General features: G+C 51.3%; 1 protein-coding gene across 1 annotated transcript in view; it reads left to right on the forward strand.

Moving 5' to 3' along the window:
* Positions 1–1,007: 1,007 nt before the first annotated feature.
* The window catches only part of sp4 (sp4 transcription factor), a gene marked incomplete at both ends in the record, with an annotated part of 19,580 nt that continues 5,708 nt past the window's right edge, over positions 1,008–14,879 (forward strand). Inside the window, 5 exon segments of the mRNA XM_080527696.1 lie at positions 1,008–1,014; positions 1,120–1,205; positions 2,694–2,751; positions 2,754–3,055; positions 7,623–8,820. Coding sequence (XP_080383822.1) covers positions 1,008–1,014; positions 1,120–1,205; positions 2,694–2,751; positions 2,754–3,055; positions 7,623–8,820 — 1,651 coding nt within the window.

Consider the following 14,879-nt stretch of genomic DNA (forward strand, 5'->3'; position numbering starts at 1 on the left):
TATCGCAGGCCAAATACTTTTCGCTTACACGTGAGCTGTAGCAGCGCTCCAATTGTCTGTCTCCTATTTCTCGGCCGGGGCGCAAAAATTGAACTAGCAAGCTAGCTAGCTCAGAGGTGATGAGATGAGCTAGTCTGCTGCACACTTGCCAGCTAAAGAGCTAACTGGAGGCACTTTATTATTTTACTTAAAGTAGATATACAATCTTTCTTATTCTGCTAGAATTGGGCTTCATTGGTAATACCATAATGGCATATTTACAGTACATGGACAGTGGATTGAAGCATTTGAAATGTCTGTTTTGTATAGTATAGTTGGACATGTTTTTTTTTCCAGGTGAGAGAGTAATGTCAAAATGACATTATCTGACTGCATTGCCCACAGCAATCCAAAATTCAATTATAATTATGTTATAAATTGATATGGATCAATGTATGCCTCTTATTACATTAGATTATAAATACTCTGGTTGTTATGTTTGCCTTTTGGTTGACAGCAAAAGGGAGAGAGGAGGATAGAGAGGGAGAGAAGGAGAGAGAGCAGGATGGTGTCAGAGAGAGAGAGAGAGAGAGCAAGAACCAGGTGAGAAAGTGGACAGGTAGTCAAGATCACATAAGTAAGTAGCCTTGAGAACCGATGGTTCTGGAGCCTAATGGCCCATAGGGAAGGAGCCTATCTCCTGTTTCCGTAGCGTGAGGCGGCTTAATGTACAAGTTAGTACACCCCCTGGACATGACGCTGGTATGTCGCAGGGTCTTACCCCCTGGGGGGGATCCATGCCACGGTCCATGCCACCCCCCCAAGGCAGCAAACCTAGGGGAAACACTGTTATTCTCATGCTAAAATCGACTGTAAATCCAGATTTTAAAGTTGATATTCTTCCCCGTGGAGCATGCCCCCATAACCTGTGCCCCACCCAAAATGTTTAGCACCAGCCGCCACTGATACTACAGTGTTGTCATACTTTGTTTTAGTTAACGTATGAATCTGTGACCGAATACATAAGCATGACCTGTAGGGGCGCTTATCAATGAATCTGAATCAATTTGAATTCTAACCCCCTTCAGTCATATTTTGTCTCAGTTATTGATTATAATATTTGATATTGATATTTCTCAGACCTGAAGAAGGAATCAACGGGATCTGAAGGAGGAAATACAACAACTCCCAAACCCGGTAAAAAGGGCAAAAGTTCTGGAACGCAGGTAGGCTGCACTTCCAACAGCAGAGGAAACAGTCTCTCTCTCTCTGTGTCTCTCTCTCTCTCTCTCTCTCTCTCTCTCTCTCTGTGTCTCTCTCTCTCTCTCTCTGTCTCTCTCTCAGTGTCTCAGTCTCTCTGTCTCTCTCTCTCTCTCTCTGTCTCTCTCTCAGTGTCTCAGTCTCTCTCTCTCTCTGTCTCTCTCTCTCTCTCTCTCTCAGTGTCTCAGAGTGTCTCTCTCTCTCTCTCTCTCTCTCTCTCTCTCTCTCTCTCTGTCTCTCTCTCAGTGTCTCAGTGTCTCTCTCTCTCTCTCTCTCTCAGTCTCTCTCTCAGTGTCTCAGTGTCTCTCTCTCTCTCTCTCAGTGTCTCAGTGTCTCTCTCTCTCTCTGTTCTCTCTCTCTCTCTCTCTCTCTCTCTCTCTCTCTCTCTCTCTCTCTCTCAGTGTCTCTCTCTCTCTCTCTCTCAGTCATACCTGGGGGCGTTTCTCTCGTAGCTTCCTGATGGTGTCGTCTAGTTCAGAGCTCAGAGAGTATTGGCCTGCTTCCTTTGATCATGAATAAGTAGTAGTCTACTGCTTTGATGTGTCCATAACAGAGAAATGTGAATTTATTATAAACTGTATTTTGTTATTATTTCATGGGTTAAAACAGAAGCTGTTTCTGCAAACTGTCCAAGAGGTGTGGGGCATTAAATATTTGCACCCGTGACCTAGTTCTGTATTCTCCCTTCAGAGATAGAGGAGGAAGAGAGACAGACATTTATTCTGCTGCTCTGAGAAAAGAGAAATGTGGTTCTCACACGCCCACCCACTCGCTTCCTGTAATACCTCCCACTTATACTGACTGCTCTCTCTCTCTTTCTCTCCCTCCCTCCCTCTCTCTCTTTCTACCTCATTTTCTCTCTCTGTCTCTCTCTATGTTGTATGTTTGTATGATGTATGAATGTTTGTTGGTGTGATGTGTGATATTGTATGTATGGCTGCTTGACTTTCCTGCTGCTGGTGTGTATGTATTCATGGTTTTCTCTATTCATCTTTTTCTATTCATGCCTCTCTCTGCCTATTTGAATGTAATCTTCTGTGTGTGTGTGTGTGTGTGTGTGTGTGTGTGTGTGTGTGTGTGTGTATGTGTGTGTGTGTATGTGTGTATGTGTGTGTGTATGTGTATTTGCTCCTGTATTTGCTCCTGTATTCTCTCTCTCTCCCCCCCCTACCTCTCTCTCTCTCCCGCCTCCTTCCCCCCAACCCCCCCCCTCCTTCTCTCTCTCTCCTTCCCTCTCTCTCTCTCTCTCCTTCCCTCTCTCTCTCCCCGCCTCCTTCCCCCCAACCCCTCCCCTCTCCTTCTCTCTCTCTCCTTCCCTCTCTCTCTGTCTCTCTCTCTCTCTCCTTCCCTCTCTCTCTCTCTCTCCTTCCCTCTCTCCCTCCCCGCCTCCTTCCCCCCAACCCCTCCCCTCTCCTTCTCTCTCTCTCTCTCTCTCTCTCTCTCTCTCTCTCTAGGACTCCTCCCAGCCCTCTCCGCTGGCCCTTCTAGCTGCCACATGCAGTAAGATCGGGGGCAGGGGGGAGCTGAGGTGCAGGGAGGGGGGCAGATACAGCTACAGGGAGGGGGGCAGATACAGCTGCAGGGGGGGCAGATCCAACTGCAGGGGGGGCAGATCCAGGGCCAGATCGTCCTGGACGCGGGGGGGGGCCAGACTCTGCTGCCCCAGCAGTTGGAGCTGGTGCCCGCCCAGTTCACGGGAAACGGCTGGCAGATCATCACGGCGGCGCCCGCCATGGCCAAGGACCACGCCGGTCAACCCGTCGCTGTGACGATTGCCACCACGCCGGCCAATGAGAGCTCTCCGGTGGGACGCAAGGTGAAGGCAGGGGGAGGGGCTTGTTTGAGCCATGATGATGTTGTTGGAACACTGTGAATCTATCTCTCTATATATCTATATCTACCTATCTATCTATGTTACCTATCTCATCTTCCAATCTCAGGGCTTGACATTAAGCTTTTTCAGGTACTTGTCCTTCGGACAAGTGAACTTATCTTTTACTTGTCCAAGAGCTCAAGTAACTTGTCCAAATATGACGACGTGTGTGTGTGTGTGTGTGTCTACTAACACACAAGCCAGTAATACATTACATTCCAATTCCAACAATTACTGTGGATCTACGTGTTGATTTCAAAGTTTAAAGTAAAGGGGTCATGCCAGTATTAATGTTTTGATTCAAAGGCATGATTTGCCAGATTCTCTAGGCATACTTTTTTTACATTTTGAGTTATTTAATGAAGTTGAATTTGGTTTTGGAATTTGATATTATAATCAATATCCACAATTAATTAATTAATTGTGTTCTTATTTGTTGATAATCCAATGTGACAACTTGCCCAACGTAGTGTAACAATTTACCCACTGATGGGGCAAATTGTCACAAATGCACCCTGTCTATTTAAAGGTCTACAGCTCCGTACTGAAATAAGATATGAAGAAATAATCATAACAACATATGTGCCCAAGACTTCCTTCTTTCATTTGGTGACTTTTATACCATTGTGATGTATTGTGCCCAGTAAATGTTAAGACAGTGTGTGACAACATACCCCACGCTCCCCTACTCAGCGGACATAGATTGTTTGAGAAGGCAGCTACATTGACGAGGCAGCTACATTGACAAGACGGCTACATTGACAAGGCAGCTACATTGACTAGGCAGCAGACATTGACAAGGCAGCTACATTGACAAGACGGCTACATTGACAAGGCAGCTACATTGACAAGACGGCTACATTGACAAGGCAGCAGACATTGACAAGACGGCTCCATTCACAAGGCAGCTACATTGACAAGGCAGCTACATTGTCACGGCAGCATACATTGTCAAGGCAGCAGACATTGACAAGGCAGCAGACATTGACAAGGCAGCTACATTGTCACGGCAGCATACATTGTCAAGGCAGCAGACATTGACAAGGCAGCAGACATTGACAAGGCAGCTACATTGTCAAGGCAGCAGACATTGACAAGGCAGCAGACATTGACAATGCAGCAGATATTGACAAGGCAGCAGACATTGACAAGGCAGCAGACATTGGCTGTGTTCGGAATAGCATACTAGCATACTACTCATACTAGATACGTAGATTTTGAGTATGTAGTGCGTTCACACTGTACAGCAGTGGTGTGCCGTCAGGGCCAGCAAGGCCTTCTCTGCTGGCCTAAACATCATCAGAATATACATTTTATTTTAATATATATTTTCCACAAATATGTATTAATGATTCCCCATAGTCTATTCTCTTCATTTCATAGCTTTCCTCTTGGTTGCGCTGCTTCCAGTCTCCGATTGAGATTTGGAGGGCTGGCCTTTATGTTAGAGCTTTTATCCAATCAAAATGTGTTGCTAGGGGGCTCAAAAATCTGCCCGCCTTCACATTAAACGGTGCTGCGGATTCGACCTGTAACTTAACATTGGAACGAGAAAACCTGTGGCGTACCTAGTAAACCTACGTAGATGCGAGCAAAAGCAACAACGGCGCCTGCTGTAAGGCTCAATGATGTCAGCACCCAGCACGTCTTTTGATTGGATACGCACTATTGCTACGCACTATTGATACGCACTATTGATATTCACTATTGAGATGCGGAACTATGCCGGTAGATGTGAAACTTTTGAAAGTGCGCAGGGAAACGGAGCCTCACAACGAAAGCTTTCGTTGACTGATCGATAATACTGATCGATTGTGTCCTGTTTTTGGGTAAACAATAACTTTCATTTAGGGGACACAATGAAAGCGCCAAGTCCACAAACAGAGGAAACTACGTTGAGCTTCTTTCTTTTCTGGCTGAAAACAACCCAGATTTACATTACCACCTGTCCACAAACAAAGTGTTTACTGGGACGTCAGGCAAAATACAAAACGACCTGATTTTTGCTATTGCTGAAGTGATGGAAGAAGAGATCAAAATGGAGATTAAAAAGGCACCCTTTGTCACTATTATGGTGGACGAGACGACAGACGTGGGTAATGTAGCGATCTTAAAGATGTTAGTTTAACACTCTTCATTGTAAATGCGGATTTATTGATTAAAAATGCTTCGGAAATATTAATATAACTCTGTTGTACTTGTCTGACTATGTTAAGGTGATGCAACGCCCGGTTATACTGTGTTTCTGTCTAGTTTCTAGAGCCATGGCGTCATAACGATGGTATTAAGAGGTAGAATAATTCAGGTAGGAATGTGTCGGACATCACTGAAGGCCTAGGTGTGAAATGCACCGCCCGCCACTGCTGTACAGTATGCGAGATTTGAGTAGGCGAGAAATTTAGTAGGCGAGCAATTACTTCCGGGAAAATTGAAGTTTGTTACGATGGACACTTTTGGCATGCTAGAATCCCCAAAATGCATTTCGCGTCCAGGGTTGCAGGGTTGCGTCCAGGGTTGCCAGATGGGGCGGGTTACCGCCGAATGGGCTACTTGATTGTGAGGTTATAGAAAGTTTAGGCTGTAAATTGTCAATCTCATCTGGCAACCCTGTGCGCTTTCAGCCTCGTCAAACTGCGTCATACAAACTTGTCATACAGCTTTTGTTTACATCGTCCGATAGCCTGGGGACCGAAAGCTTGCAATAAACATAGTTTTTTGCACATATTTGAGTGTGCAGATGCTGCTTTTTTGCACTCTATTTGATACTCTTCAGCTGCAGCACCCCAGCTAAGTCTGATCACAGATGATGAGCGGTGGTATTTTCACTATACTGGGAATTAACATGGTGAAATGCATTCTTAGACATGACTACATCGTCATGATTACAAATATGCCACTTGAAATGCATGAAATCCAAGTTTATTTGTGTCTTACACACATGTTCGCCTAGTATTTGACTGCTTGTAGCCCAGTCACGAATGATCCCAGTATTGTAGCTTCAGACGGACAAGTTGGTTGTAGTGCTTGCCCACGATATATTATTGCTCATATATATTTATTTTAATCATGTTATTTTACCAACTGTTAAGACAACAATATAGTAAGCTAGTTACTTGAGCTAGCTAAAGATATTGGCCCCCAAAATCATTTTACAACGTGTTAGAGACAACGTGTGTGTGTGTGTGTGTGTGTGTGTAAAATGACATGTTAACACTTATAAAGCCAAAATTACATCTTTTAGCTAATGGAGGTTTAAAATGGAGGTTTAAATTCGCCGCTCCCGGCGAAATGCATTCTGGGAGGCAGTATGCATAGTGTGTAAATGGTCGGCTGGTTTTCGCATACTTATTATGAATTTAGTAGGTAGTATGCAGTATATACTCATTGAGTATGCTAGTATGCAGTATGCTAGTATACCATTCCGAACACAGCCATTGTCAAGGCTGCAGACATTGACAAGGCAGCATACATTGACAAGGCAGCAGACATTGACAAGGCAGCAGACATTGACAAGGCAGCAGACATTGACAAGGCAGCAGACATTGACAAGGCAGCAGACATTGACATGGCAGCAGACATTGACAAGGCAGCTACATTGACAAGGCAGCAGACATTGACAAGGCAGCTACATTGACAAGGCAGCTACATTGACAAGGCAGCTACATTGACAAGGCAGCAGACATTGACAAGGCAGCAGACATTGACAAGGCAGCATACATTGACAAGGCAGCTACATTGACAAGGCAGCAGACATTGACAAGGCAGCAGACATTGACATGGCAGCAGACATTGACAAGGCAGCAGACATTGACAAGGCAGCAGACATTGACAAGGAAGCAGGTCCCTAGCCAGTTTTAGGTGCTTGTATCAACATCTTGCTTGCTGGCTTGAGTAACATGTCGGTTTATTTCACTACAGACTTAACATTTAAAATTTCGGTCAAGAAGGTTGGCACTTTCGCGGGCAGTGGAGTTAAGAGTTAATAGTTAACGGTCACACGCACGCAACAGCATTAGAATTTCTGATACAAGCTACGCCACCTCATAGGCAGCGAGAATGAGGCTCGTTAAACTGAAGGAGGAATAATGTTTTTGCGAATATTAATACATATCGATTTATTTATTTTTCTCATTGTTTTGACTTGTCCGTCGGACAAGTGCAGGAGGAAGTCCACTTGTCCGAACATGAAATGTCCCGGACAAGCGGACAAGCCTTAATGTCGAGCCCTGAATCTTATGTGTCTGTCTGTCTGTCTGTCTGTCTCGGTTATCTATCTATCTATCTATCTATCTATCTATCTATCTATCTATCTATCTATCTATCTATCTATCTATCTATCTATCTATCTATCTATCTATCTATCCATCACCAATCATCTATCCATCTATGTATCTATGTATCTATCCATCTCTCTCTCTCTATCTATCATCTATCCAGCCACGTATTTATCTATCTACCAATCTATCTATCTATCTACCCATCTATTTATCGATCCATCCTTCTATCCCAGGTGAAGTCAGTGGGCGGGACTAACACGGTGGCAGCCAATCAGCCGCAGCAACAGCAGCAGCAGTACCAGATCATCCAGGTCCAGAACATGCCGTCGGCGGGGGGCGGCGTCCAGTACCAGGTGATCCCCCACCTGCAGACGGCCGACGGCCAGCAGATCCACATCAGCCCGGCCCAGATGGCCTCCCTGGGGGGCCTGGGGGGGGAGCAGCAGGTCCAGCTGATCCAGACCCAGGGCCCGGCCCACCAGGCCCAGACCGCCATCCTGCAGCCCGCCACGGCCCAGCAGCACCTCCTGGCTGGCTCGCCAAACCAGGGCGTGGTGCCGCTGCAGCTGCGCCAGGCCGCGCAGTCGTTCCCACAGCTGCAGCTGCAGACACTGCACCAGGGCTCGGCGCCGGCGCCCATGATGACCACGGTGAACATAGGGGGCGTGACCCTGGCCCTGCCGCTGTCCCTGGGGGGCCTCGGCGGGGGGCTCGGGGGCGGGGGGGCGGTGCAGCTCATCCAGCAGGCGGACGGCACCCTCGCCGTCGCTAACGGCAACCCGTTGATGACGACGACCGGGGCGGTGAGCTTCGCGTCGGGGGGGCAACCGGGCGGCGGCGGCGGAGGGGGGGACGGAGGAGGGACGGAGGGCGGCGCGGACGGCGGAGGCGGGGGGGAGGGTCAGGAGGGCGACCAGGCCTCCCAGGCCAACGGGCTGCAGGCCCAGCAGGACCCCCCTGGGACCATCCAGCAGGTGATCGTGGGCCAGATGGGTCACCAGGTGCTCCAGCAGATCCAGATCCAGCCCCAGCAGCTGGCCCAGATCCAGGCCCAGGCCCAGGGGGGCCAGGCCCAGCAGCAGACCCAGCAGATCATCCAGCTGGCCCCGGGCCAGACGCTCCAGCCCATCCAGGCCTTCCAGAACCAGGCTCAGGTCCTGATCCGGAGCCCCACCCTGTCCCCCTCCGGTCAGCTGACCTGGCAGACCATCCAGTTGCCGGGGGGGATGTCCCTGCAGGGGGGGCTGGGCTCGGTCGCCCAGCAGCTGACCCTGTCCCCCATGGGCGGGGGGGCGGGGGGCTTCGTGTCCCTGGGGGGCGCCCCCCTCACGCTGAGCGCGGCCCAGACCAACCCGGGGTCGGGAGTGCAGACGGTCAGCATCGCCGGGCTGGGGGTGCAGGGGCTACCGCTCACCATCACTGGCCTGCAGGGTAAGACCACAGAGAGAGAGGGTCTGGGTGTGTGTGTGTGTGTGTGTGTGTGTGTGTGTGTGTGTGTGTGTAGGTGTGTGTGTGTGTGTGTGTGTGTGTAGGTGTTCTTACCTGTTCAGGTAACTGGAGAGACAGTACAGGGGGGCAGTAGAGAGACAGTACAGGGGGGGGGCAGTAGAGAGACAGTACAGGGGGGCAGTAGAGAGACAGTACAGGGGGGGGCAGTAGAGAGACAGTACAGGGGGGGGGCAGTAGAGAGACAGTACAGGGGGGGGGCAGTAGAGAGACAGTACAGGGGGGGGCAGTAGAGAGACAGTACAGGGGGGGGGCAGTAGAGAGACAGTACAGGGGGGGGCAGTAGAGAGACAGTACAGGGGGGGGGCAGTAGAGAGACAGTACAGGGGGGGGGCAGTAGAGAGACAGTACAGGGGGGGGCAGTAGAGAGACAGTACAGGGGGGGGGCAGTAGAGAGACAGTACAGGGGGGGGGCAGTAGAGAGACAGTACAGGGGGGCAGTAGAGAGACAGTACAGGGGGGGGGCAGTAGAGAGACAGTACAGGGGGGGGGCAGTAGAGAGACAGTACAGGGGGGGGCAGTAGAGAGACAGTACAGGGGGGGGGCAGTAGAGAGACAGTACAGGGGGGGGGCAGTAGAGAGACAGTACAGGGGGGCAGTAGAGAGACAGTACAGGGGGGCAGTAGAGAGACAGTACAGGGGGGCAGTAGAGAGACAGTACAGGGGGGGGGCAGTAGAGAGACAGTACAGGGGGGCAGTAGAGAGACAGTACAGGGGGGGGGCAGTAGAGAGACAGTACAGGGGGGGGCAGTAGAGAGACAGTACAGGGGGGCAGTAGAGAGACAGTACAGGGGGGGGGCAGTAGAGAGACAGTACAGGGGGGGGCAGTAGAGAGACAGTACAGGGGGGGGGCAGTAGAGAGACAGTACAGGGGGGGCAGTAGAGAGACAGTACAGGGGGGCAGTAGAGAGACAGTACAGGGGGGGGGCAGTAGAGAGACAGTACAGGGGGGGGGCAGTAGAGAGACAGTACAGGGGGGGGGCAGTAGAGAGACAGTACAGGGGGGGGCAGTAGAGAGACAGTACAGGGGGGCAGTAGAGAGACAGTACAGGGGGGGGCAGTAGAGAGACAGTACAGGGGGGGCAGTAGAGAGACAGTACAGGGGGGCAGTAGAGAGACAGTACAGGGGGGGGGCAGTAGAGAGACAGTACAGGGGGGGGGGCAGTAGAGAGACAGTACAGGGGGGGGGGCAGTAGAGAGACAGTACAGGGGGGGGGCAGTAGAGAGACAGTACAGGGGGGGGGCAGTAGAGAGACAGTACAGGGGGGCAGTAGAGAGACAGTACAGGGGGGGGGCAGTAGAGAGACAGTACAGGGGGGGGGCAGTAGAGAGACAGTACAGGGGGGGGGCAGTAGAGAGACAGTACAGGGGGGGGGCAGTAGAGAGACAGTACAGGGGGGCAGTAGAGAGACAGTACAGGGGGGCAGTAGAGAGACAGTACAGGGGGGGGCAGTAGAGAGACAGTACAGGGGGGGGGCAGTAGAGAGACAGTACAGGGGGGGGCAGTAGAGAGACAGTACAGGGGGGCAGTAGAGAGACAGTACAGGGGGGGGGCAGTAGAGAGACAGTACAGGGGGGGGGCAGTAGAGAGACAGTACAGGGGGGGGGCAGTAGAGAGACAGTACAGGGGGGGGGCAGTAGAGAGACAGTACAGGGGGGGCAGTAGAGAGACAGTACAGGGGGGGGGCAGTAGAGAGACAGTACAGGGGGGCAGTAGAGAGACAGTACAGGGGGGCAGTAGAGAGACAGTACAGGGGGGGCAGTAGAGAGACAGTACAGGGGGGGGGCAGTAGAGAGACAGTACAGGGGGGGGGCAGTAGAGAGACAGTACAGGGGGGCAGTAGAGAGACAGTACAGGGGGGCAGTAGAGAGACAGTACAGGGGGGGGGCAGTAGAGAGACAGTACAGGGGGGGGCAGTAGAGAGACAGTACAGGGGGGGGGCAGTAGAGAGACAGTACAGGGGGGGGCAGTAGAGAGACAGTACAGGGGGGGGCAGTAGAGAGACAGTACAGGGGGGGGGCAGTAGAGAGACAGTACAGGGGGGGGCAGTAGAGAGACAGTACAGGGGGGGGGCAGTAGAGAGACAGTACAGGGGGGGGGCAGTAGAGAGACAGTACAGGGGGGGGGCAGTAGAGAGACAGTACAGGGGGGGCAGTAGAGAGACAGTACAGGGGGGGGGCAGTAGAGAGACAGTACAGGGGGGGGGCAGTAGAGAGACAGTACAGGGGGGGGCAGTAGAGAGACAGTACAGGGGGGCAGTAGAGAGACAGTACAGGGGGGGGGCAGTAGAGAGACAGTACAGGGGGGGCAGTAGAGAGACAGTACAGGGGGGGGGCAGTAGAGAGACAGTACAGGGGGGGGGCAGTAGAGAGACAGTACAGGGGGGGGCAGTAGAGAGACAGTACAGGGGGGGGGCAGTAGAGAGACAGTACAGGGGGGGGGCAGTAGAGAGACAGTACAGGGGGGGGGCAGTAGAGAGACAGTACAGGGGGGGGCAGTAGAGAGACAGTACAGGGGGGCAGTAGAGAGACAGTACAGGGGGGCAGTAGAGAGACAGTACAGGGGGGGCAGTAGAGAGACAGTACAGGGGGGGGGCAGTAGAGAGACAGTACAGGGGGGCAGTAGAGAGACAGTACAGGGGGGGGGCAGTAGAGAGACAGTACAGGGGGGGCAGTAGAGAGACAGTACAGGGGGGGCAGTAGAGAGACAGTACAGGGGGGCAGTAGAGAGACAGTACAGGGGGGGGGCAGTAGAGAGACAGTACAGGGGGGGCAGTAGAGAGACAGTACAGGGGGGGGCAGTAGAGAGACAGTACAGGGGGGCAGTAGAGAGACAGTACAGGGGGGGGGCAGTAGAGAGACAGTACAGGGGGGCAGTAGAGAGACAGTACAGGGGGCAGTAGAGAGACAGTACAGGGGGGGGCAGTAGAGAGACAGTACAGGGGGGGGGCAGTAGAGAGACAGTACAGGGGGGGGCAGTAGAGAGACAGTACAGGGGGGGGCAGTAGAGAGACAGTACAGGGGGGGGGCAGTAGAGAGACAGTACAGGGGGGGGGCAGTAGAGAGACAGTACAGGGGGGCAGTAGAGAGACAGTACAGGGGGGCAGTAGAGAGACAGTACAGGGGGGGGGCAGTAGAGAGACAGTACAGGGGGGGGGCAGTAGAGAGACAGTACAGGGGGGGGCAGTAGAGAGACAGTACAGGGGGGGGCAGTAGAGAGACAGTACAGGGGGGGGGCAGTAGAGAGACAGTACAGGGGGGGGCAGTAGAGAGACAGTACAGGGGGGGGGCAGTAGAGAGACAGTACAGGGGGGGGGCAGTAGAGAGACAGTACAGGGGGGGGGCAGTAGAGAGACAGTACAGGGGGGCAGTAGAGAGACAGTACAGGGGGGGGGCAGTAGAGAGACAGTACAGGGGGGCAGTAGAGAGACAGTACAGGGGGGGGCAGTAGAGAGACAGTACAGGGGGGCAGTAGAGAGACAGTACAGGGGGGGGCAGTAGAGAGACAGTACAGGGGGGGGGCAGTAGAGAGACAGTACAGGGGGGCAGTAGAGAGACAGTACAGGGGGGGGCAGTAGAGAGACAGTACAGGGGGGGCAGTAGAGAGACAGTACAGGGGGGGGCAGTAGAGAGACAGTACAGGGGGGGGGCAGTAGAGAGACAGTACAGGGGGGGGCAGTAGAGAGACAGTACAGGGGGGGGCAGTAGAGAGACAGTACAGGGGGGGGGCAGTAGAGAGACAGTACAGGGGGGGGGCAGTAGAGAGACAGTACAGGGGGGCAGTAGAGAGACAGTACAGGGGGGGGGCAGTAGAGAGACAGTACAGGGGGGGCAGTAGAGAGACAGTACAGGGGGGGGGCAGTAGAGAGACAGTACAGGGGGGGCAGTAGAGAGACAGTACAGGGGGGCAGTAGAGAGACAGTACAGGGGGGGCAGTAGAGAGACAGTACAGGGGGGGGCAGTAGAGAGACAGTACAGGGGGGCAGTAGAGAGACAGTACAGGGGGGGGCAGTAGAGAGACAGTACAGGGGGGGGGCAGTAGAGAGACAGTACAGGGGGGGGCAGTAGAGAGACAGTACAGGGGGGGCAGTAGAGAGACAGTACAGGGGGGGGCAGTAGAGAGACAGTACAGGGGGGCAGTAGAGAGACAGTACAGGGGGGGCAGTAGAGAGACAGTACAGGGGGGGGCAGTAGAGAGACAGTACAGGGGGGGGGCAGTAGAGAGACAGTACAGGGGGGGGGGCAGTAGAGAGACAGTACAGGGGGGGGCAGTAGAGAGACAGTACAGGGGGGGGGCAGTAGAGAGACAGTACAGGGGGGGCAGTAGAGAGACAGTACAGGGGGGGCAGTAGAGAGACAGTACAGGGGGGGCAGTAGAGAGACAGTACAGGGGGGGGGCAGTAGAGAGACAGTACAGGGGGGGGCAGTAGAGAGACAGTAGAGGGGGGCAGTCAAAGTCTCTCAGAGCGCGTGTGGCCGTGTGCAGCACAGCAGGCAGAGTTGTCAGTCCGTTACCTGCCCTGCTGAAGCCTGAGAAGGCGAACAAGCTTGTTTTTCTGGCCCAAAAAACTAGAATAGCCTGACGGACTAAATACACTAGTCTTGATGATGCAACTCTAAGGCCCACTGTGATGGGGTACAGTTGATGCACATTTTCGTTATTTTTGTTATTATTCGATAAGCCTACCGATGCTATAGGTTGTGCTTTTAATTCAATTTATTTGTACTGGATTGTAGCCAACAGATTTGTTGTTAGAATTAATGTCATGTCCTTGCACTCATTTCTTTTATCCGCTATTTGCACTCAAGTTTTACATTTGTATCTATATTTATTTATAGATGTTGATAACGTTTGCTATTCTGTTGTTCAGAGAATAAATACAGTCAATGAATCTGCAGCGCAATGTGAGCTTATATATAATAAACATATATATACATATATATAATAAACATATATATAATAAACATATATATAATAAACATATATATAATAAACATATATATATATACATAAGAGTGTTTGTGCAGCGCCACTGGCTGTGTGGTTGAAGACACTATTGAAAGTGATGACAAAACGTTTTGTAAAAAAAAAAAAAGAAAGAAAATTGTCAAATAAATAACCTGTCAAAAATAACTATTTAATAGCAATTATAATCGCATGTCATGTGACCGCTTCTCAGAAGAATACGCGATCACAGCATTCTGCTGCTGTAATACACTCTGCACTTTGTACTCGGGTGCAGAATTTATTTATCTTGGCATCATTACAAACCAAAAGTATTTTTAGCGCTGTGTAGCGAACCCTACGCATAGGGATGGACATAATTCACTAAGTATGTTTGTTTGGACGTATTGAGGGCCGTTTAAAACCGTGTCGCGGTTGTGACGTGGTGGGCGGTGATGGGTTTGTTGTAGGAGAGATTAAACTCGTTGTGCTTTTACCTGCTAACAGATACAGTCTCCCATCTCTTCGTTCCTGTCTCGTCCACAGCTGTTTTTATTTATTTGAGCACCACTGCTCGTGGAAAGTGTTCCAGCAGCTTCATGGAAAGGATCATAGGGCTTCATCAATTAGCAATTGGCGGCTCCGTCAAAGCCCTACAACAATGTGATGTTGAATCCCATGGTAAACCGCGGTTTAGCCATAAACCTCTGTATTATTTGGAGACGGTTTAACGGTATCAAAAATTGGAAGCCGCCCAAGCCTAGTGGGTGTGTGTGTGTCTGTATCTGTGTCTGTGTGTGTGTGTGTGTGTGTGTGCACGCTCATGCTCACACTTGTGTGTGTGTGTGTATGTTTATTGATTTCAGGAAAACCCAACCCTCAACCCTAACAGAGATGAGTTGTGTGTCAGAGTGTGGTTGAGTGGTGAGAGACAGAGACAGAGAGGGAGGCCAGGGAGAGGTGCTTAACTCCACAGGAAGAACACAGTGATTGAATTTCTCTGTCAATCGATGGGCAGACCGAATCGAAGGCTCTTTCT

The sequence above is a fragment of the Nansenia antarctica genome (genome assembly GCF_963989245.1).
Source record: "Nansenia antarctica genome assembly, chromosome: 3".
NCBI lineage: Eukaryota > Metazoa > Chordata > Actinopteri > Argentiniformes > Microstomatidae > Nansenia > Nansenia antarctica.